Genomic DNA, 24,213 nt, shown 5'->3' on the forward strand with positions numbered 1-24,213 from the left:
CTGCTTAACTCATGTTCTTTTGTATTTGGTCTGGCTTCCTAGGATCAGATACTGGGATCAGGATTTTTGTGAAAGGGATGTGTTGAGGACAGCTCTGAAGAGAAGGGGGCTGAGGGAAGCAGGCCAAGGCAGGGGGAAAAGCTAGCAAGGATGCTGATTCACCTGGGGACTGGCTTCAGCCTGGTGCCATGCGTTTGAAGGGGAGCCCCGGCGGCACAAATCACCCCACAGAGCTGATCCTCCCTTGAGGCAAGGGGGAAGCCTGTTGCACCCTTGTCAGTCAGTCGTTGCTGGCCACCTCCTAGGAGCAGTGGTGCCCTGACTTTTCAGGAGAGGCAGCTCCAGATCTGGGAGCCACTTGCAGCCTCGGGGAAGCTCTAAACTAAATTTCACATTTAACCACTTTAGCAACCTTCAACTGGGATTATTTCATAGAATTCTGCATTCTTCTCTCTCCCTTTTCTTTGTACAGTTTAGTCTTGTATCTTTTGGTTTTTGTATTTACTAGCCCAACAATTTTATTGTAAGTTGCCTCAAATGCTTTTTGAAAGTGGATGATTCTAAAAGAGAAACGTGAAAACTAAAAACCAGTTTTATAATTAAATATTAGTCATCCTCAAACATCATATGAAATATTGAATAGAAATAAAAGTATTTACCATTATCATCTAACTGAACATTAGTTATGCTTTCATATGTGCTCAAGAATAAAATAAGCAATAAGTATTAAAAATCCAAGAAAGGAAGGAACAAAATTGTATTTTTGCATATGACATTTTTATATGTATAAAGCACGATGAATTGAACAAAATTATTACAGGTAATAAGAGATGTGCAGCAGGGTTCTGTAAAATTACAGGCTATGATATAAATCCTCAAAAGTCAATAAGTGTATTTTCAAGTCATTAGCTGTTAAAAAGATAGTAACTAAGAAATATGAGAAAACATTGTGTCCAAAACGGAACTTACTCTGTCTGCCCCCGCAAGGGCCTGCTCCTTCCCCTGTGGTCGGTGTGCTGACCAGTGGCGCCTCCGTCTCTCCAGGCAGGCGGGCCTCAACCTGGAGGCCATCTTCCAGCCCCCCTTTACCTTCCCCCTTGCCACGAGTCACTGGTTTACCAGCTTCTGACATCACCTGCAGTTCTCCTAAAGCTCTTTGTTCCTGTACCCAGTTCTCCTGATTTAATTTGTCTTCAGCATTTTTGTCAGAATAACCAGATGACTTTTTTGGTTATATATACTGAAATATCTGTCTGCTCCATAGGTAAAAATAAGCATATGCGGGGTGGGGTATGTTTGTGTGTTTTGTTGTTCTGCATTTTGCTTTAACTTTTTAATCAAAGAAAAATAAATGTTTAAGTATATTTAAATAGCTTGGACCGAGGTTTCTCAACCTCCTCACCCTTGACATTTCAAGCCAGATAACTCTGTTGCCTGGCTGTTCTGTGCACTGTAGGATATTTTAAGAGCATCCCTGGCCTCTCTGCCCATCTGATTCCAGTGCCAGGAGCCCAGCTGTGACAGCCAGAATGCTTTTGCCAGGGTGAACTGACCCCACTTGAAAACCACTGGATTAGATGTGAGCTTTGGAGCAGTGTGTGATTACCATCACGCCCCTGCCCCCCAACACACACACCCCAGCTGATGTGTGCATATCGTCCCATTAATCCTCACAGCAGCTCTCTGAACAGATGCCATTCTTATTCTCACTTTCACATGAGTTCACCAGTACCTAAATTAAGGAGGGTGCCCTGTGTAACCTTGCACCCATGTGGTTTAACTCTAGAGCCAGGTTCCCTCAAGTTGAAGCCTATGTCTTGCTTACTAGCTGTGTGACCTTGGGCAAGCTAGATGACTTCCTTAACTCTTCTCCGCCTCAACTTCCTATAAGCTGCCAAGAATTGTACCTGCCTGCTAGAATCCTTATGAGGTTTAAACCGGTCAGTGTGCAAAGGATTTCAATCAGGACTGGCCTTTCACAGGAAGCCTTAAGTGGCAGCTGTGCACTTCTTAAGGGCATCAGATTGAGTTCACAAAGGAGGTTCTGGGTGAGCCCTAAAGGATGAGTGGTGGCCTGGGAAGGCCAGGGGGCAGGTGTGGAGGATTCTGGGTGGAAGAGTGCAGTACGGGTGAATCACAGACAGATGGAGGAACTTCACCCCATTTCATCATCGCCATATCCAGTCCAGGTAGAATTGGGCCATTATTCTGTACTAAATGGCTGCTGTTCGGAGAGTTGAAAACACTCCTATATCTTCTCCAAAGAAGACATACAGATGACCCAAAAACATCACTCATTATTAGAGAAATGCAAATCAAAACCACTATGAGGTACCACCTTACAGCCAGAATGGCCATCATCAAAAAGTCTACAAACAATAAGTGCTGGAGAGGGTGTGGAGAAAAAGGAACCCTAGTACACTGTTGGTGGGATTGTAAATTGGTGCAACCACTGTGGAAAATAGTACAGAGATTCCACAGAAAACTAAACATAGAATTACTGTTTGATCCAGCAGTCCCACTCCTGGGCATCTATCCAGAGAAAACCATGACTTGAAAAGACGCATGTACTCCAATGTTCCTTGTAGCACTATACACAACAGCCAAGACATGGAAACAACCTAAATGCCCATCGACAGAGGAGTGGATCAAGAAGATGTGGTACATTTACACAATGGAATATTACTCAGCCATTAAAATGAACGAAATGCCATCATTTTTAGCAACATGGATGGACCTAGCAATTATGCTGAGTGAAGTCAGCCATACAATGAGACACCAACATTAAATACTTTCACTGACATGTGGAATCTGAAAAAAGGACAGACTGAACTTCTTTGCAGAACAGATGCTGACTCATAGACATTGAAAAACTTATGGTCTCTGGAGGAGACAGTTTGGGGGGTGGGGGGATGTGCTTGGGTTGTGGGATGGAAATCCTGTGAAACTGGAGTGTGATGATCATTGTACAACTACAGATGTGATAAATTCATTGAGTAATAAAAAAAATTCCTATATATATTTCGGAAGGCAATATTCCACAGCTAAATAAAACATGTTTTGAAGTAATACAGAACTAAGTAGAATATATGAAGTGAATTTTTAGTAACAGACTGTAGGATACATAGACTGCATATAAAGCCAGTCATACTAAGCAAAATGAGAACCATTATAGGTGTAAAAAGCAATCCTATCACATTCATTTGCATTAAAATATTTTTATCAGTTATTTTTATTATTTTTTTTTCTTTACTTTTTCTGCCTTTTCTTGAGCCGCTCCCATGGCATAAGGAGGTTCCCAGGCTAGGGGTCGAATCGGAGCTGTAGCCACCAGCCTACACCACAGCCACAGCAACGCCAGATCCGAGCTGCGTCTGCGACCCATCCCATAGCTCACGGCAATGCTGGATCCTTAACCTACTGAGCAAGGCCAGGGATCGAACCCGCAACCTCATGGTTCCTAGTTGGATTTGTTAACCACTGTGCCACGATGGGAACTCCTATTAGTTATTTTTTAAGGTGATGTTTGTTTAAAAAATATTTTGACCACTGAAAAGGAGTATATACTTCAGATACTTTTTCATTCACTTATGAAATCATACTTTTATTTTAGCAGTTCTGTTAATATCTAATGATCATGCAGAAGAGAATGATCTAAATAGGTATAAAATATTTCGGTCCATACTTCCATGTGCACAATTCAAAATTATTTACATAAAAGATAACTTCCCACTTCCTGAGTTATTAGTGTACAGTGTAAGCTTAAATTAACAAATTATTAGAAATAACTGCAGAGTTTCTTTTGTACATTATAAAATCTAATTTTTATTAAAATATTTGAATTACACAACTCATATTTTTAAAGCATCTTTTTTTTCATTAATACTGAGTATTTTGATTTGAAGATTTATAGCCAAAATTTTGTAATTCTTTATTACCAATAACTTTGGTTTTTTTAAATTTATTTTTTATTGTTATTTTCCCCAACACCTTTTTTTTTTCCACTGTGCAGCATGGGGCCCCAGTTACACATACATGTATACAAAATTTTTTTTCCCATTGTCATGCTGTGTTGTAAGTATCTAGACACAGTTCTCAGTGCTACACAGCAGGATCTCATTGTTAATACATTCCAAGAGCAATAGTTTGCATTCATTAACCTCAAGCTCCCAAACCCTCCCACCCCCTCTCCCTCCCTCCCTGGGCAACCACAAGTCTATTCTCCAAGTCCATGATTTTCTTTTCTGCGGAGAGGTTCATTTCTGCATATATATTAGATTCCAGATATAAGTGATATCATACGGTATTTGCCTTTCTAACTTACTTCACTCAGGATGAGAGTCCCTAGTTCCATCCATGTTGCTGTAAATAGCATTATTTTGTTCTTTTTTATGGCTGAGTAGTATTCCATTGTGTATATCTACCACATCTTCCTAATCCAATCATCTGTCGGGGACATTAAGGTTCTTTCCATGTCTTGGCTATTGTGAATAGAAGCATCTTTTATTCTTTAAAAATTATTTTTGGAGTTCCTGTTGTGGCACAGTGGAAACAAATCTGACTAATAACCATGAGGTTGGGGGTTCGATCCCTGGCCTTGCTCAGTGGGTTGGGGATCTTGCATTGCTGTGAGTTGTGGTGTAGGTTGCAGACATGGCTTGGATCGTGAGTGGCAGTGGCTGTGGCTATGGCGTAGGCCAGCAGCTATAGCTCCAATTTGACCCCTAACCTGGGAACCTCCATATGCCGCAAGTGTGGCCCCAAAAAGCAAAAATATTTTCACATCTATTACCTAATTGAAGCAGCTCATTTATAAAAACATTTTCATCCACATGAATCAAACTTGAGAAAAAAAGACAAACCTTGATCATCCAAATACTAATCCGTGAGATAGCAAATGATAGTGGTAATGATGGGGTAAGTGAATTTAATCTGGAGAATCCTCTTGTTGGGAGCAAGAGAGGGCAGTTCTTAAGCATTATAAAATAAACTTTTCTTATTTTCACTGAGCTTGTGCTCAATCCTTTAAAGTCCTAGCAACTTCAGTTTGGATTTGGTTGGGTTTGCTTTACTGGGGTAGCATTTACCACTTTCTCTCATTTCTGCCTAATCTTTATTGTATTGTCAGGCTCCTGCAAACGTATGGAGATGTTTTTCCTAAAATGTACAAAGAACCAAGATGTTTCAGTAGGCGGGGCCGAGAGGTGGCTGGTTTGGGCAGTCTCTGAAAGAAGTAGACTGCTGTTCCATCCCTAAGGCGCTGGCATTGAAGGGGGGCTTGAAAACAGAAGCAGATACTGTGCTGGTGCCAGGCAGAGACAGCAAAAGCAGGTGACATCCTGCATTAACCCCCGCACAAAGTGCATTTTATACTTGGCAATTCAGTTCTTTTATAAAATCCCATTAAGTGCCAGTTAGGAAGATGTAGTTACAGTTTATCTTAAAAGGACTGGAACTATCAGTTGCTTATTAATATAATCAGAACCTCTTTCCACTATAAACCTTTAGATAAAACATAACAATAATAATGCAAAAATAATCTAAAACAGATGTAATTGTCCACAGACTTTGTTGGCATTCTTGAACATCATGTTTCAATATTCTGCATTCTTTATGGAGAAAGTGAAGCACAATCCCGGTATTGAAAAGAAAGGCAGAAGTCACAGCAGGCACCTAAAAACTCCATGTGCATCACACAGCTATTTACACGTAATCCTTCAGGCTGTATGCTGAATTGTCCTCTGGCTGCGAGATGGGGATATGTTGCTGCTTGGATGGGTAGAGCAAAGCTTCTGCGCTCTTTTTCACACAAGATGTGCAGAAAATCAGGCCAGAGATAAACAGCAGCATGGCGGAAATGAATCCGATGTAGACCGCTCCTCCGGGTTCATGTTTGTTGCTTTCTGGGACCGTCAGATCCAGAAAGTTGGCAATGATCTCCTTGGTGTACCACACTGTGGGTGTGAGGCTGGAGATGCCCGCAGACACGAGGCAGACGCCTCCAGCAAAACAGGTGTGACTCTTGCTTTCCCTGTCCCCGCCTAAGCGAGTGCACTTCATCCCCACTGTGGAAGTGCAGATCCCCAGAGCAGACAGAACGCAGGCCAGCACCATGGCGGCCCGCGCGGCCTGCACGTGGGTGGGGAGGCCCAGGACGGAGTCCTTCAGGGAGCAGCTGAACATCCCAGTGCTGTACCACGTGCAGTCCATCCACAGCCCTTGCAGCTGCACGATGGCCGTGATGATGTTGGAGCCCGCATCCACGTTCACCTTCCAGTTGGGCAGCAAAGTGGCCGTGAGGACCCCAGAGACCCCAGATAAGGCCAGGGCGAAAGCGAGGAGCTGGAGACCCGCCGAAGCCATGACATCACCGTTACCTTTGTCCTCCTAGAAAATCCTGGTGGCCCTGACTGTAGCTGTTTCTGCACAGTAGAGAACCAAGTAACAAAAGGCTGCGGAGAGAAGACAAAGTCGGGCTGGAAAGAATGAAAGAAACAAACAAAAGGACTCCTATACACAGTGGGGGCTGAGAACACAGCTGAATAGGCCCTGGTAGTGGGCGAGGACACTGCTTCCCAGGGGAGAAGCTCACGCCGGGCCCCCTGAGGCTACCATTCTCCTGATGATGGTGGTGCTTGGCATGGCACAAAGGAAAGGGCTCTCCACCTTGTTCCTTATTTAAAACTTCAGCTGTGCTCAAGTAGTCTGTAGGAGAGCATGTTCCTTGTTCGGAGACTGAAGTCTTACCAAATTGCAGCTGTAGGATATCTGATAAAAGAGTTTTAACAGTATCACAGGTTTTTAAAACATTTTGTTTCTAATTAAAATACCCTATAGGTCTTATGGAAGAATAGTCTAAACCTACCTGTTAAAAATGACTTATAAATATATATTAGAAAAGCTTTAAGTTATTCAAAAAATGATTTTATTTAAAAAAAAAATGTATTAATGGAGTTCCCGTCTGGCTCAGCAGAAACAAATCTCACTTGCATCCATGAGAACGCAGGTTCAATCCCTGGCCTTGCTCAATGGGTTGAGGATCCAGCGTTGCCATGAGCTGTGGTGTAGGTCGCAGACGCAGCTCAGATCCCACATGGCTGTGCCTGTGCTGTAGGCTGGCATCTGCAGCTCTCATCTGACCCCTAGCCTGGGAACTTCCATATGCTGCGCCATGGGTGCAGTCCTAAGGAAGAAGGAAAAAAAAAAAAAAAAAGATATATATTAAGGACCCATCATGTGGCAATCACAGGCCCCAGGCGAGCTGTTGAAGGAGCAGAGAAATCGAAGGCACTGCCATGATTATCTCTAATTTCCAGTTTGTAAAATCCTCACCTCAGTGAGCAGTTGTTCCTTTCAGGTAGAAGTTACTCAAAACTGATACAATTAAGCCACTGTCATCTTGGCTTATGAGAACATGAGATGCTTTCTAGTTGGGACCAGAATAATTTCCTGACCCAAATTAGGTAGTCTGCTGCAAAACCGGTTATTCTAAACAATTCAGAAGAAGTGACATAGAATCTTAAAGTACATTCCAGAAATAACCACATCATTAGCTGTATGTGAGTACCAGCAATAGCGTATACTTTTTTCCTCCATCCCTCCCTCCTTTCCGTCCTTCCAGGGGAAGCATACCACTTAACCTTGTGGCCTGTTGTGTTTTAATCTGGCAGTACTTGCTGCCTTCTTTCAGGGAAATAGAATGATTCTGAAATACAGCAATACTGGCATTTTTGTGTTTCTGAATTAATTTTTGAATGATAAATTAGAATGGCTCTATCATGATTCATTAGTATTTCACCAAAGGCAATATCAGCTCTGAATCTAGGGCATTTAGGTCAAATCATGGCTTTCCAGAACTCTCTGTGCCTCAATATCCTTTTCTAGAAAATGGGGAGGATTGTAGTATCTGCATCATGGAGTTAAATGTGTTCATGTATTTTCAAGGTTTCAAACAGTATCTAACCCATAGAAAGTACTTAGTAAGTTATAATTGACGTTATTACTAGTATTTTTTAAATTTATGTCACGTGGCAATTGATATTTAATGACATTTGGGTTATTTTCATAGCATCCTAGAGCTGAAAGAGACCATAGAGGCAATCTTGGCCATCATCATTGTTTCAGATTAAGACAGTGAGGCAGTAAATCAGTCTACACCACACAGGTCTCAGCAGCTGGTGGGCAGTGCCCAGATCCTCCCCTTGTCTTCCCACCTCCCTCCACCCCACACCCCTTCCCCCTCGTCCATAGTAATTCCTGGCAAAATCATCCTGGAGGCTTCCCATGGGAAGCAGGGGAAAACGCTACATCTGGGGGCAAACAGCATGTTAACTATCAAACTTCACTCGTTGCCTTTTTTAGCAAAAAAAAAAAAAAAAAAAAGACTCCAGAGGATATTAATAGTGCAGATTAGCAAACAGCTTAGCTTCCGAGACTCGCCAAGGAGGTTGATGCCTGGCTTTTGTGAAGTTGAAGGAACATGAATCCATGCCTGTGTTACCTTTAATAGAGTTACATAGTTTAAAATAGTTATAACATTGATTCCCCGAGAGGTTAAGTCCTGGGCTGTCTGAATCCCGTTATTCTGTTTTTGTTCGTCATCTTAAAATGTCAGTTCCACAGTTTTGGGAGATTTTTATTTCCTTGAGATTTTGGATTCTCAGGGTCAGTTTTGATCTAAGCATCAGAGTGCTTAGGCTTTGCCTGCCATCATACAGTTCATTCTTTTTTTTTCTCTGTTATCCAAATTTATTTTCATATCTGAGACCAATATAGAACAAAAGTTAAAGTTTCTGGGGGGGAAAAAAATGAAGCACCTGTTTAGAATTTCATAATAGCTGTTTTCAGGTTTGGGTTTAGCATTTCAGGCTCCAGCCAGCTCCCTCAATTACTGCCTTCACAGACCATTTTCGGCTTAGGGGATTCTTCAAGAGCGAGGCTGCTGTTAGCATTCCCTAAGAGCATCTCATTTCTTTTTTCCCTTTGGTTGAGTAATTTTTATGTGTTGATCCGTCTATGCTCAGCTTCCCAATTATAACTCTTTTCTTCCCATTAACCAATACATTTTTATGAATTCCAGTGTAATTCAGGCTTGCAGACAGCTTGTTCATCTTAATTAACAAGTGCTGGCAATGATCAATTACAGACGGCCACAATCAGCGTAAACAGTGTGACCCTGCATTCTCTTAGCTCAGGGCTGACTTACTACTGAATATTCCTCTGCATAGAGAACTTACGCAGAATGAATTTGTTCTCCAAAATGAAGGTCACTCTTCTCTTGCTTTTGTAAAAATATCCTGGCATCTCAGCTAGATTGTACTGAGGTCTTTTTTGTTTTTCCTTTCTTCCTCTCTAGCCGAAAGCTTGGTACAGTTTGTGTCCTGTTCTCTCAAATTTCTATCTCATAGAGAATAAAGACATACTTTGTTTCAGTGGTTATGGTGGTAAAAATACTGCGAAAGTAAGCAGAAGCAAAGGGGTCACATTTAAAAACTTTGTTCTGAAGAGCACCTTTCTCATAGTTCTAAAATCCGTTGCATATAGAATAAAGTCTGTAATGTTAAATTTACCAGCTATTACCCAATGAAAGTCTGAATTGGATTTCATTAAAATGTGAAGTCAGTTTTCCAGACAAGATTTATTTATATCGAAACTAATACGTAAAAACAGATTTACAACTTACTATTCTAAGTTATACTTGCAGATCCATATGTAGGTCTCAAAGCATTATAGAAGCTTCTGGTTTTCCGTACCTTTTGTCAGTTGCCTTCCATGTCTTAACTCTTCTGTCAGCTTCTTCAAACGAACCCCAGTGAGATACGGTGAAGTGAAACCACATCCATGAGGCCTGGTTCACAGCGTCTGAGTCTTAGTGATAAAGCTCCAACAAGTTAACTTGCAGATAGCAAATAAAGAGCAACATAGAACTCTGAGGGGTGAAAACTGCTGATAGTGCTAGAAGATAAATACCAGGTTCTCCATCTCATTTTTTGAGCTGTGGGAGAATTAAGAACCAAGAGGCGGGGAAGGGAGGGAGTTGTTGTTACAACAGGATTTGTCGAAACCTGAAAGCTGAAAATGCTTTTGTGTTGCTGTACACAGAGGAGGAATTATTTGGGTGCTCATAAAAAGGCTTTCTTTTCTTTTAATACTATGTTTTAGTCCATAGTTATAATTTATTTTTGAATTTTTATCTATGTTGGAAGATAGAATTTATTATGTCTCCAGTTAAAGAATGTGGTCTGAAATATTTTTAACCGGATCGTGCTTTGCAAATGATAATTAAGTGAGACTCTTTTTTTATTCTGGTGCTTCTGACTTGTCTGAAATCAAGATTCACAAAACTGGTAACTTTGAAAATAAACATTCAGAAGACAGTGTTTTATATATATTTTAATAAAGGTAAAAAGAAAACCCAGAAACAACTGTTGACTAGAATCTGATCAGTAAACCTTTCAAGTATGTGGGGGGTATTGAATTTTTTTCTAGCCTTTCCACTGAGAAAGATTTCTGGAGTATAATTTAATAAATTAAAGCTTTTAGAAAAGTAAAGAAATTACACCAAAATAATGTATGAAACATATTGGATGAAACTGAAGTCAAACACTGAGGTCCTAGACCATGAGTAATGGTACAGACATATTTCATCTTCATCTACTTCGGGTTCTCATTTTTTTTTTATCCTTGGTATTTTCAGTGCTACGACCTTATACATTAATAGCCACTATAGAGAAAGGAAGGTAATTTTTTAATTGGATGTTTATAAAGTTTTACAACTAATATGCAAATGGCCATGTTAGATGTTAGCCATTTCTTTAAAAGCTATGTATACTAAAAACGCATGTTACAAGTATCTGGATTTTTCGTTTTGTTTTGTTTTAATATTTTCTAAGTCTGGCATTTAGTGAGATATATATTGTTTTCTTCTCTTAGAAATGTAATGTATTTGGATTTGTTTTTTAGCCATAGTGTTGTAATTTTAATATGTAATTATTTGATTTCATGGAGATAGACAATTCTTTGTGTAAATACTGGAGGAGGAATTCCCTTCATGGCTCAGCAGAAGCAAATCTGACTAGCATCCATTAGGATGCAGGTTCGATCCCTGGCCTCGCTCGGTGGGATAAGGATCCAGCATTGCCGTGAAGGTCATATGTGGCTCAGATCTGGAGTTTTTGTGGCTGTGATGTAGGCCAGCAGCTGTAGCTCAGATTGACCCCTAACCTGGAAACCTCCATATGTAGGTACAGCCCTAAAAAGCAAAAAAAAAAAAAAAAAATACTGGATGAAGTAGGGTTGAATTTCAGGCCCTAACATTAATAGCATTTTTTGTTATTACCAGTGTATCGGGAAATGTGCCAGATCCCTTTAGTGTCTTGGCTTGTGTCGCCCCTGCCATGGTTGCAGTGCAGACTTATCTCTGCTGCGGCTACTGGTGGCAGGTGGAGGGACCAGTCTCCTCCCAATCTGACCTCCAACACAGTGCATCTCACTGAAGATAAATGGGTTAAGCATGCTTTAAGGTACATTGCTATTTTCTTTTTTTTAACTCAATGAATTTTATTACATTTATAGTTGTACAATAGTCATCACAACCTAATTTTCCCAGTTTTATAGCATTTCCATCCAAAACCCGCAGCACATCCCCTTGTCTCCTTTGGAGTCCATAAGTTTTTCAAGACCTGTGAGACCATATCTACTCTGCAAAGAAGTTCATTGTGTCATTTTTTTTTTTTTAGATTCCACATGTAAGTGACAGAATATGACATTGGTGTCTCACTAACTTCACTTAGCATGATAATTTATAAGTCCATCCATGTTGCTGCAAATGCTATTATTTCCTTTTAATGGCTGAGTAATATTCCATTGTGTATATATGTACCACCTTGTCTTTATCCACTCCTCTGTCGGTGGACATCTAGGTTGTTTCCATGCCTTGGCTATTGTATAGAGTGCTGCAATGAACACTGGAGTGCATGTATCTTTTCTTTTTTCCTTTTATTTTTTGTCTTTTTGCCATTTCTTGGGCCGCTCCCATGGCATATGGAGGTTCCCAGGCTAGGGGCTGAATCAGAGCCATAGCAACACCAGATCCGAGCCTCATCTGTAACCTACAGCACAGCTCACGGCAACACCAGATCCTTAACCCACTGAGCAAAGCCAGGGCTCAAACCCACAACCTCATGGTTCCTAGTCGGATTTGTTAACCACTGAGCCACGAAGGGAACTCCAAGGAGTGCATATATCTTTTTAAGTCATGGTTTTCTCTGGATAGATGCCCAGGAGTAGGACTGCTGGATCAAATGGTAATTCTATTTTTAGTTTTTTTAGGACTCTCCATACTGTTTTCCGCAGTGGTTGCACCAGTTTTCATTCCCACCAACAGTGTAATAGGGTTCCCTTTTCTCCACACCCTCTCCAGCATTTGTATTCTTTTTGATGCTGGCCATTCTGGCTGGTGTAAGGTGGTACCTCATAGTGGTTTTGATTTGTATTCCTCTAATAATGACTGATGTTGGACATCTTTTCTTGTGTTTTTTGGCCATCTGTATGCCTTTGGAGAATTGTCTGTTTAGATCTTCTGCCCATTTTTTGATGGGGTTGTTTGTGGGTTTTTTTTTTTTTTTTTTGGTATTGAGCTATAGGAGGTATTTATAAATTTTAGAGATTAATCCCTTGTCAGTCGCTTCATTTGCAAATATTTTCTCCCATTCTGTGGGCTGTCTTTGTGTTTTGTTTAGGGTTTCCTTTGCTGTGCAGAAACTTCTAAGTTTAATTGGGTCCCATTGTTTGTTTTTGTTTTTGTTGTCATTACTCTAGGTGGTGGGTCTGAGAAGATACTGCTGTGGTTTCTGTCGAAGAGTGTTCGGCCTATCTTTTCCTCTAAGAGTTTTATAGTGTCTGGTCTTTTATCTAGGTCTTTAATCCATTTCGAGTTTATTTTTGTGTATGGCATTAGGAAGTGTTCTAATTTCGCTCTTTTACATGTGGCTGTCCAGTTTTCCCAGCACCACTTATTGAAGGGAATGTCTTTTCTCCTTTGTGTATTCTTGCCTCCTTTGTCATAGATTAGTTGGCTGTAGGTGCGTGGGTTTAATTCTGGGCTCTCTATCCTGTTCCACTGATCTATCTATATTTCTGTCTTTGTGCTAATACCATACAGTTTTGGTGACTGTAGCTTTGTAGTATAGTCTGAGGTGTAAGGGAGCCTGATTCCTCCAGCTCCATTTTTATTTCTTAGAATGGTTTTGGCTGTTCTAGGTCTTTTGTGCTTTCAAACAAACTTTAAAATATTTTGTTCTAGTTCTGTGGAAAATGTCCTTGGTACTTTAATAGGGATTGTACTGAATCTGTAGATTGCCCTGGGTATAGTCATTTTGATAATCTTGATTCTTCTAGTCCGAGAGCATGGTATGTCTTTCCATCTGTTTGTGTCATCTTTGATTTCTTTCATGAGCATCTTTTAGTTTTCAGAGTACAGGTCTTTTGTCACCTTAGGTAGGTTTATTCCCAAGTATTTTATTCTTTTTGATGTGATGGTAAATGGGATTGTTTCCCTAATTTCTCTTTCTTTTCTTTCCTCTTTAGTATATAAAAATGCAGTCGATATCTGTGTGTTAATTTTGTATCCTGCGATTTTGCCAGATTCATTGATGAGCTCTAAAAGTTTTCTGGTAGCATTTTTAGGGTTTTCTAGGTATATCATGTCATCTGCAAATAGTGATAGTTTTACTTCTTCCTATCCAATTTGGATTCCTTGTATTTCTTTTTCTTCCCTGATTGCTGTGGCTAGGACTTCCAAAACTGTGTTGAATAGTGGTGGCGAGAGTGAACATCCTTGTCTTGTTCGTGATCTCAGTGGGTATTCTTTCAGGTTTTCACCACTGCGAATGATGTTAGCTCTGGGTTTGTGATACATGCCTTTATTATGTAGGTAGGTTCTCTCTGCTCCCACTTTCTGGAGGGTTTTTATCAGAAATGGCTGTTGGATTTTGTAGAAGGTTTTTTCTGCATCTATTGAGAGGATCATATGGTTTTAATTCTTCAGTTTGTTAATGTGGTGTATCACACTGATCGATTTGCAGATATTGAAGAATCCTTGCATCCCTGGGATAAATCCCACTTGATCATGATGTACAATTTTTTTAATGTATTGTTGGGTTCGGTTGGCTAGTGTTTTGTTGAGGATTTTTGCATCTATGTTCATTAGTGAAATTGGCCTGTAATTTTCTTTTTTTGTGGTGTCTTTGGTTTTGGTATCGAGGTGATAGTGGCCTCATAGAATGAGTTTGGGAGTGTCCCTTTCTCTGCAATTTTTTGGAATAGTTTTAGAAGGATAGGTCTTATTATCTCTTCTCTAAATGTTTGATAGAATTTGCCTATGAAGCCATCTGGTCCTGGACTTTTGTTTCTTGGAAGTTTTTAATCACAGTTTCAACTTCATTACTTGTGATTGGTCCATTCATCTTTTCTATTTTGTCTTTGTTTAGTCTTGGGAAATTGTACTTTTCTAAGAATATGTCCATTTCTTCTAGGTTGAACATTTTATTGGCATATAGTTGCTTGTAGTGTCTTATGAACCTTTGTATTTCCATGGTGTCTGTTGTAACTTCTCCTTTTTCATTTCTTATTTTATTGATTTGAGTCCTCTCTTTTTTTCTTGATGAGTCTGGCTAAGGGTTTGTCAATTTTGTTGATCCTTTCCAAGAACCAGCATTTAGTTTCATTGATCTTTTCTGTGCTTTTCTTTGTTTCTATTTCATTGATTTCTGCTCTGACCTTTATGATTTCTTTCCTTCTGCTAACTTTAGGACTTGTCTGTTCCTCTCTCTAGCTGCTTTAGATGTAAAGTTAGATTGTTTATTTGAGCTTTTCTTACTTCCTGAGGTAATCGTGTATTGCTATAAACTTCCCTCTTAGAACTGCTTTTGCTGTATCTCATAGCTTTTGGATTGTTGTGTCTTTGTTGTTGTTTGCATCTAGGTATTTAATTTCCTCTTTGATTTCTTCAGTGATCTGTTGGTTGTTTAGTAGCATGTTGTTTAGTCTCCATGTTTGTTTTTTTTGCAGGTTTTTTTCTTGTTGATTTCCAGTCATAAAGCATTGTGGTCAGAAAAGATGCTTGATATGATTTCAGTTTTCTTAAGGTCACCAAGGCTTGATTTGTGGCCCAGAACGCGATCTCTCCTAGAGAATGTTCCGTCTGCACTTGAGAAGAATGTGTATTCTGCAGCTTTTGGATGGAAGGTTTTATAAATGCCTATTAAGTCATCTTGTCTAATGCATCATTTAGGACCTGTGTTTCCTTGTTGATCTTCTGTCTGGGTGATCTGTCCATAGCTGTAAGTGGGGTGTTAAAGTCCCCTGCTATTAATTGTGTCATTGTCAATTTCTCCCTTTAAGGTTATTAGCAGTTGCCTTGTATATTGAGATGATCCTATGTTGGGTGCATATATATTTACAATTGTTAAATCTTCTTCTTGGATTGATCCTTTGATCATTATGTAATACCCTTCTTTGTCTCTTATAATATTCTTTAAGGTCTTTTTTGTCTGATATGAGTAATGAGTATTGCTACCCCAGCTTTCTTTTGATTCCTGTTTGCATGGTATATTTTCTTCCATCCTCTTCCTTTCAATTTGTATGTGTCCCTAGAAGTGAAGTGGGTCTCTTGAAGACAGCATGTATGTGGGTCTTGTTTTTGTTTCCATTCAGCCAGTCTGTGTCTTTTGGTTGGGGCATTTAGTGCATTTACATTTAAGGTAATTATTGATATATATGCTCTCATTGCCATTTTAGTCACTGTTTTGGATTTTTTTTTTTTTTTTGGTCTTTTTAGGGCAGCATCCACGGCATGTGGAGGTTCCCAGGCTAGGGGTCTAATCGGGGCTATAGCTGCCTGCCAACACCAGAGCCACAGCAACAGCAGATCCGAGCCGCTTCTGCAACCTGCACCACAGCTCAAGGCAACACGGGATCCTTAACCCACTGAGCAAGGCCATGGTTCCAACCCACCACCTCATGGTTCCTAGTTGGGTTTGTTTCTGCTGTGCCATGATGGGAACTCCTGGATTTGTTTTTGTTGGTCTTTTTTCTTCCCTTCTTCTCTTGTTCGCTCCCTTGTGATTTGATGACTATGTTCAGTGTTATATTTGAGTTGCTTTTTCTTATTTGTGTGTGTATCTATTGTAGGTATTTGGTTTGCAGTTTCCCTGAGGTTTTGATATAGGAGTCTGTATACGAGATTGTTATAAGCTGTTGCTCTCTTAATTGCAAGTGCATCTCCAGTGTCCTGCATTTGTACTCTCCTCTTCTCATGATTTCCAGTTTTGGTAGCATATTTGTGTGTTGATGATTTCTTACCTTTGCTATATGTATGCATTTACTGGTGAGCCTCGTCATTTGTAATATTTTTGTTTCTAGTTGTGGTCTTTTCTTTTCCACCTAGAAAAGTTCCTTTAGTGTTTGTTGTAAAGCTGGTTTAGTGGTGCTGAATTCTCTTAGCTTTTGCTTGTCTGTAAATCTTTTGATTTTCCAAGTGTCAATGAGAGCCTTGCTGGGTAGAGTAATCTTGGTTGGAGGTTTTTGCCTTTCATCACATTAAGTATATCATGCCACTTCTTTCTCGTCTGCAGAGTTTCTGCTGAAAAATCTGCTGATAACCTTATTGGGGTTCCCTTGTATGTTATTTCTTTTCCCTAGCTGCTTTCAATATTTTCTCCTTGTCTTTAATTTTGGTCAGTTTGATTAATACGTGTCTTGGGTTGTTCCTCCTTGGGTTTATTTTATGTGGTACTCGTTGTGCTTCCTGGATTTGAGTGAGTGGTTCCTTTCCCATGTTAGGGACGTTTTCGGCCATTATCTCTTCAAGTATTCAATCTTTTTTCTGCTTTCGGTTTCACATCAATGATTTCTGCTAGTCTGTCCTCCACCTCATTTATTCGTTCTTCTGCCTCCTTTATTCTCCTGTTGGTTGCTTCTAATGAGCTTTTTATTGCAGTTATTGTATTTTGCATCTTTGCTCACTTAATCCTTAACCCTTGAATTTCTTTCTATCAGTATTTCTTGATATTTCTTTGCTCAGTAGTTCTTGTAATTTATCAACCTTTGCCTCCTGTTTATTTCCAAATCCTTGAATCATCTTTACTTTTATCAGCCTAAGGTCTTTTTCATGGAGGCTGATAATCTCCAGATTAGTTAGCTGTTTTTCTGGGGTTTTTCTTGCTCCATTATCTGAGACATATTTCTCTGCCTTTTCATTTTGTATAGATTTTTGGTGTGGTCTCCTTTTTGCAGACAATAGAGTTGCAGCCTCTCTTGCTTCTGATGTCTGCTGCCCTTGTGGCTGAAGTTGGTATGGGGGGCTTGCTGTAGACTTCCTGGTGGGAGGGACTGGTGCCTGCCACTGGTAGGTAGAACTGATTCTTTTCCCTCTGGTGGGTGGGGCTTTTTCTGGGGGAGATTTGAGGTGGTTGTGTGCTGGGGGGGCAGTCTTTTGGCAGCCTGTTTGCTGATGGGTGGGTCTGTTATCCCACCTGGATTATTGTTTGTCCTGGGACTGCTCAGTGCTGGTGGGCGGGGCTAGATTTTCCCAAAACGGCCACCTCTGGAGGAACACACTCTGATGATTATCCCAGAGAGTTTTGCCTCCAATGTCCTTCCCCCATAGTGAGCCACAGTCACCCCCTCTTTTCCCAGGAGATCCTCCAAGAAGTGTAGTTAGGTCTGACCCAGATTGTTATGGAGTCTCTGCTTTGCTCTGGGACCCAGTGCACATGAACGCCTGTGTGCACCTTTCAAGAATGGGGTCTCCATTTCCCCCAATCCCAGGAAGCTCCTGTGCACAAGTGCCACTGGCCTTCAATGCCAAATGCTCCAGGGCTCTTTTTCCCAATGCCAGACCCCTGGTGTGGGGACCTCATGTGGGGCTCAGACCTCTCACTCCTGTAGCTGAGTCTCTGTGATGTAGTTACTTTCCAGTCTGTGGGATGCCCACCCAGCAGGTGTGGGGTTGCTTACATAACGTAATCACCCCTCCTATCTCTTGATGTGGCCTCTTTGTCTTCTGGAGTAGGATATCTTTTTTGATAGATTGCAGTCTGTTCAATTGAAGGTTATTCAGGGGTTGGTTGTAATTTTGTTGGTTTTATGAGAGAAAGTGAGCTCTCGTCCTTCTACTCCACCATCTTAATCCCATTTATCCCATCACTATTTTCAAAACATTGTTTTTTTTGTTTTTGTCTTTTTAGGGCCACATCCAAGGCATATGGAGGTTCCCAGGCTAGGGTCAAGTTGCAGCTATATCCTGGCCTACATCAAAACCCTAGTAATGCAGGATCCGAGCCACTTCTGCAACCTACACCACAGCTCATGGCAATGCTGGATCCTTAATCCACTGAGGCCACGGATTGAACCTGTGTCCTCCATGATACTAGTCAGATTCGTTTCTGCTGAGCCATGATAGAAACTCCTCAGAATATTTTTTAGCCTATTGAGAACACTTATCCTATATTATATTAACTGCCTGTTTTAAAAAGGCAGATTTCTGAAATGCAAATAACTTTCATTAACTATAGACCTTTCACCCAAGGCAGAGCTTTTTTTTTTTTTTTTTTGGCTTTTTGCCTTTTTGCCATTTCTTGGGCCGCTCCTGCAGCATATGGGGGTTCCCGGGCTAGGGGTCGAATCGGAGTTGTAGCTGCCAGCCTATGCCAGAGCCACAGTAACGCGGGATCCGAGCCGTGTCTGCGACCTACACCACAACTCACGGCAACGCCAGATCGTTAACCCACTGAGCAAGGCCAGGGGTCGAACCCGCAACCTCGTGGTTCCTAGTCGGATTCGTTAACCACTGCGCCATGACAGGAACTCCCAAGGCAGAGCTTCTTATATAAAAAAAAGGTACTAGAAAATAGAGGTATATAGTAAAATATAATTCATTGACATTCTCATCTACGTCCAGTATGGATATTGAAGAGAATTAAATCTTTTAAGTCCATAGGCTTTCCCAGAGAAGTCTCATCTTAGTGCATCTCTACCTTAGTCTGTGTTGTCCCCCGCCCTTCCCACTGAAGATCCAGGTTGTATCTCCTGCTGCCAGCCTGACGTCATTGCTGGCCGTCTCAGCCCTGTCAGGGATAGACCTGCTCTTCCACCTTCCCCGCCCCAGTTCTCCCCAGTTTCCAGTGTCCATTAATGGCAGACTCGCCCTTCCATCTGGTAGACCCTGGATCTTAAAAGCATTCTCGATTCCATATCCAACATCCATTCAATCAACAAATCCTTTGTTTCTCAACATCAAAATCAAGAATTTTGCCCCCTGTGAGCACCCTGCTCCTTACTCTGGTTTAAGACCTCTGGAATGTAAACTTCACAAGGGCAAGGATTTCCCTCTGTCTTGATCATTGCTGATTCTCCTGCACCTGGAATGGGGCCTGGCTTATAGTAGAGGTACAGTACATATTTGCTGAACAAATTCAGAGACTGATTTTGAGTATACAAAATAACAGTAATGTGATACTGTAATTATAATTTGGTCCTTTTTAAATTAGACCATCACTTCAAGGAATTTTGCAACTCTTTGGTTTTATAATCTTGATGTAGTAATTATATCTACCATTTATAAACTTCTTATATGCTAAGTACTCTTTGAGGCACTGTGATATTCTTAAAATAAGCCTCTGAGATAATAGAAATCCTTATTTTACAGGGGAAAAAAACTAAGCTCCAGAGAAGTTAAGTAATTTCACTAAGGTCCATAAAATGGAGTAGCAGGAAGGTAGGATTTAGGCTCAGAATATTGTAGTTTTTAAGAGATTTTTATTATTTTTTATTATAGTTGATTTACAGTGTTTTGTCAATTTCTGCTGTGCAGCAAAGTGACCCAGTCATACATATATATACACACATTCTTTTTCTCACATTATCCTCCATCCTGTTCCATCACCCAAGTGACTAGATGTAGTTCCCTGTGCTAGACAGCAGGGTCTCATTGCTTATCTACAGAATATTGTGATTTTTAAGCCCTTTATACAGTCGTAGCACTGCCTTACCTCCATTTGGAACAGAATATATTTTCAAGTATCATCATAATGAGCCGTTTCTCTCTGGTAGTCTGGATTAAGCTGCGGAAGCAAGTGAGCTCCGACATCTCTGTAGTTTTACATGTAAACATTTGCTTCTCACTCAGGCCAAGTCCATGAGTGACTCTGACTGCAGTAGCTGGCCAGCTACGTAGCAGTCCATCTGTTTTCTTTCAGATTTTTTCATTTATCTGTTTTTCAGAAGAAATTATATGTGATTCCTGTAGTGTTTTTTTCTTGGTGATGATAATCTGAATATTCAGAGAAGCATCTCTTTTCTCTCAAACAATTGCTAACTTGAATATTTGAGAAATAATAGCAGTAATACCACACCTTTGATGGAGAAGTTCTCCAAACTTGTAGCTCATGGCTCTCTGCTCTTGGGAGCACCATCTGGCTTTAGTCAGGCCCCCAGCCTGCGGCCCAGCACTCTTACTCTCATTATGATACCCAGTCTTTATGTTTAAAATGCCACCCGCTTAATTCCAGTGTAAAGGTGGGGTTCTGATTTGAAAACACAACAGTGTCTCTCATTTGCTTTCTCTTCAACCTTGAAAATAATGAAAGTTCAGAGTAAGAGTAAGATGGTTACCTGCTCCAGTCTCACACATTTAAAATGATCGACTTAATCCTAAAATAGTGGGTTTCTTCTGACTCTGAAATGAACAGTATCAGCTCTGAGCACAATCAGTACATTATCTTGCTCCATCTTTATGGTCATTTTAGCTTTATAGTAATGCTTTCGGCAGCCCTGAAGACTTTCTCTTTTCGAATTGGTAGTTTGTAGATTGGAGTGAGGACTGCGTTGAAAATGAAGATAACTCTTCTCTGGTTGGTGTGTGTTCCTGGATGTCTGGGGGGCCCTCCTGGCTCTGAGGACTCTGCAAGTCAAGAATGTGTTTCTGCATATAAGTTACCCTGCTGTTTGCTCGAATATTTATCACTTTATTTTTGCAACATTATGTTACTCCTTCTTAAGTCTTCATGTCAGAGAATCTTGAGGATTTGTGTATGTTGTCTTCATAACATTATTTTAGAGTATTAAGACAGTCTTTGATTTTGTGGTGACACTTGTAAATCAATGTAGTTTTTTCAGCCTCAAATTATATAAATATGTGTTCGTTGTGGCCTTACCATTGCATTCTCTTGGCACATTATTTTGAAGAACAGGAGTGAGGTTTTTTTTTTTAAAAAAAAAAAAAAAGTAGCATCATTTATTGGTAGTGTCTTGGGTTGTGGACTAAGCCCTGGCCCTTACCTCTCCCTCTTCCCTTCTTCTGGACTTTGTCCTCCTTTGCTGGGACTCTGCCTCTCTGCCCAGCTGGGTCTTCTCCATCTCAGTCCCAGTCCACACTCTCTGGTCCTGGGTGGGTTCCTTTGGACTTCGTGATGTTGCCAAGTTAGCTTGCGGCAGTTGTAATCATTTCTCATTTATTTTTATATCTCTGGTTACATACATAGGAGGTTCCCCCAAATCTCCAGGAGTTAAACTAGTAAAAATCGGCATGAGAAGAGATCCAGTAGCTATGGGATTCACCTTTCAAAGAACAGAAAGTCTTTCGAGTCAGAAACAGGATGAGCAGGAAGACCCAAACGCACTTAAACCCCCGCCAAAGGAGAGCTGGGCTGGGTGCCGAGAGCACAGGACTAGGGGAACCCTGTGCCGATGGGTGGTGAGGCTCAGGCTCGGTGCCTTCAGTCTGTGGACCTCCCCGCCCCGTACCCCTGCACTAGCTTCTCACCATGGTGGAGCTTTGCGCATCGAGCAACGTTTATAGGAAGGGAATGTCCTGACTAGTCAGCTTGAGTGTATCTTTGGCAGTTATGACTCAGTAGGAATTAATGTCACATTTGCATCCAGATGCGTTTAAGTCTTTCATCATCATCATCATAGCAGCAGTTATTGAGTATCTTGTGAGTTTGCTTAGATTGGAACCATCTCTAAGGAGCTGATTGATTCTGAGGTGCCGGAATTTCTCTGAACCCATGAAACAAAACTGGAGGTCAGGCCCTGGCAGGGAACTTCAGTGACACGGGCACCTCCAAGTGCTTCCCGTCCACCAGTACCAAAGTCGTGGCTGTGGGAAAGGTCATGGTTTTAGAAAGGAGTGCTCCCTGTGGTCGCTGGACAACACCAGGGTAAGTATAACAGAAAATCCTAATCCAGTGTTTGTTAGTGCTTGTCCCCCTTGTACTTTGTCTGGAATGAAGTGTTCACCTCCCTGAAATTGTTTCCTTTACTGGGACCAAGAGGTTGCAGTTACTAGCAGGGATAACTTACATGTGTATACACACTAACACACAGTAGGCACGACTTAGGTACGCACACTAACGTGTATAATAACATACACAGTAGGCACGACTTAACCTACGCACACACACTAACATGTATAACATACATGGTAAAAAGCACTCTCCCCCAGCCCCCCCACACCTGCGGGGCTTGCTTCTTACAGGCGCTTGCACACAGGTGCGTGCTCTGAGAGGGGATGCTGTGACTATGTGAAATCTGTTCTGTTTGTGATTCCAGGGAGGAGAAGAAAGACGAGCCACTCGGACAGCCATAGGGGACAAAGGTGTGGTAGGCTATCTGCAGAAATATGTATTGTTTCAATAACAAACACAGACTGTAAACTTTAAAGAGCGAGCTATAGGTCCTAAGAGAGTGTCAGTCCTAGTTGAATACCTTGGTTTCGAATACCTGGGATGATGTTAGAGTATTTGACTCATAGGGTTGGTTTTTCTTTTTTCTCTTTTGTCTTTTTTAGGGCTGCACCCATGGCATATGGAGGTTCCCAGGCCCAGGGGTCAGATTAAAGCTGCAGCCACCGACCTGTGTCACAGCAACTCAGGATCTGAGCCACATCTGCGACCTATGCTGCAGCTCACACAACGCCGGATCCTTAACCCACTGAGCAAGGCCAGGGGTCAAACCTGAGTCCTCGTGGATACTGGTGGGATTCTTAACCTGCTAAGCCACAACAGGAACTCCGAGTTACAAGATTTTACAGTGGAAATTCTGTCCGTCAGTTGGGCTTGGGACAGGAATTATGGACATAATAAAATTATGTTTTATTAACAGTTCTAGGAAATTTGATCTATGTATTTGTAAGTGATTGGTTTTTCTACTAAATGTGTAATTATAATGTCCTAGGCAGTGATGACTTGGACTGCTGCCCTGATCAGAGGATGTTGTAACCTGAGGGCCTGTGAGATGGACGTTAGCTCAGCATGGGCACTTGAGGAGTCAGTAGGAACCAGTAGGTAGGAGAACCACGCATCCCCCAGCGTGCTCACCCTACTCTGTCACTTCATCGGGCACTGAAGGTGACTCTCCCAAACTGTGGCCCCATGTTCCATCAAGCGGAACCGCTGGACCCTTCCCGTCCCTCCAACACAGGTCTGGGTTACCGCCTTGAACTCTGAATCCGTCTTGTGTTGTCCTTGAAGTCGTCTCGAATATTCCCTGTAGTCATTCTTTTTTTCCCCGTCATTCCATCTCTTTCTCGGTTATGGTTATATTTGGGCTAAGTAAACGGTAACTTCCTAATTGTCTTCCTCTCCACTGGCTTGTCCTTTAGTAGGTGTGAACGCTGTGGGCGGTGTTGAGGACCCCTTCTCAGATAATGGCCAGCACTGTTTTGTACCTTTTCATGTGGTAGTTATTTACTCTTTGGCATATTACGATTATCTCAAAGTCAGAAACTGTGCGATCTTCTTCGTTCCCCACACCATGTAGAGTCAAGATCGGAGTTGGCAATAGCTAAGATTTAATAACTTCTTACCCTCGTTGTCTTATGAGTCCTAAGTGTTTTTCTGAGCTCATAACCCATCCCGTCCTAGGCACCCTAGCCTGGAAAATGGGACAGCTGCCTCTAGTCTCTGGTAAGGCTGCTGATACTAGTCAGCAGCTGACTGATAAAGTCAGCTTTGTGCAGCATTGACTTTCAAGTTCAAGTCACTATAACTCTTCTAATTTAAAATCTTAGTAGGTCATTTTGGTACATGGATGGACTTGAGTTTGGAAAGAGACTGGCAACATTCTTTTTGTCTTTTTTTTTTTATAGCCTCACCCACAGCATATGGAAGTTCCCAGACTAAGGGTCGAATCACATTTAACAGCTGCCGGCCT

General features: G+C 41.2%; 2 protein-coding genes across 12 annotated transcripts in view; one reads left to right on the forward strand and one right to left on the reverse strand.

Annotated features, from left to right (window-relative positions):
• TFB1M (transcription factor B1, mitochondrial) overlaps nucleotides 1-24,213 on the forward strand; it is an 88,918-nt gene that overhangs the window by 46,547 nt on the left and 18,158 nt on the right. For 2 of the 10 annotated variants that reach the window (XR_007133491.1, XR_007133490.1), the window contains exons 6-8: nucleotides 22,010-22,220; nucleotides 22,612-22,657; nucleotides 23,236-23,345. The exons of 4 other annotated variants lie outside the window; for them this stretch is intronic. Coding sequence is in view for 2 of the 6 variants with exons in the window: in XM_047769869.1 (XP_047625825.1) it covers nucleotides 5,566-5,733 (168 nt within the window). In the remaining 4 variants the exon portion in view is untranslated. Of the gene's footprint in view, nucleotides 1-2,516; nucleotides 2,564-5,565; nucleotides 5,734-22,009; nucleotides 22,221-22,611; nucleotides 22,658-23,235; nucleotides 23,346-24,213 lie in introns of those variants that run through there. 4 more of the 10 variants (XR_007133492.1, XR_007133493.1, XM_047769869.1 and 1 more) reach the window with 4 other exon arrangements.
• Nucleotides 5,704-10,118, reverse strand: CLDN20 (claudin 20). Of its 2 annotated transcripts, none has more exons than XM_047769875.1 (2): nucleotides 9,753-10,118; nucleotides 5,704-6,452 (listed from the first exon to the last, which is right to left on the reverse strand). In XM_047769875.1, exon 2 carries the CDS (start codon nucleotides 6,361-6,363, stop codon nucleotides 5,704-5,706), a length of 660 nt encoding a protein of 219 aa, XP_047625831.1. In that variant the 5' UTR covers nucleotides 6,364-6,452; nucleotides 9,753-10,118. The 2 variants fall into 2 exon arrangements, with proteins under 2 accessions (XP_047625831.1, XP_047625830.1); XM_047769874.1 differs by having other exon boundaries at nucleotides 5,704-6,768.

Source organism: Phacochoerus africanus, chromosome 2 (assembly GCF_016906955.1).
Source record: "Phacochoerus africanus isolate WHEZ1 chromosome 2, ROS_Pafr_v1, whole genome shotgun sequence".
Classification (NCBI taxonomy): Eukaryota; Metazoa; Chordata; class Mammalia; order Artiodactyla; family Suidae; genus Phacochoerus; species Phacochoerus africanus.

What these genes read in the sequence shown, in the direction of transcription:
- CLDN20 (XM_047769875.1), bottom strand. Translation starts at nt 6,363, where the DNA reads ATGGCTTCGGCGGGTCTCCAGCTCCTCGCTTTCGCCCTGGCCTTATCT.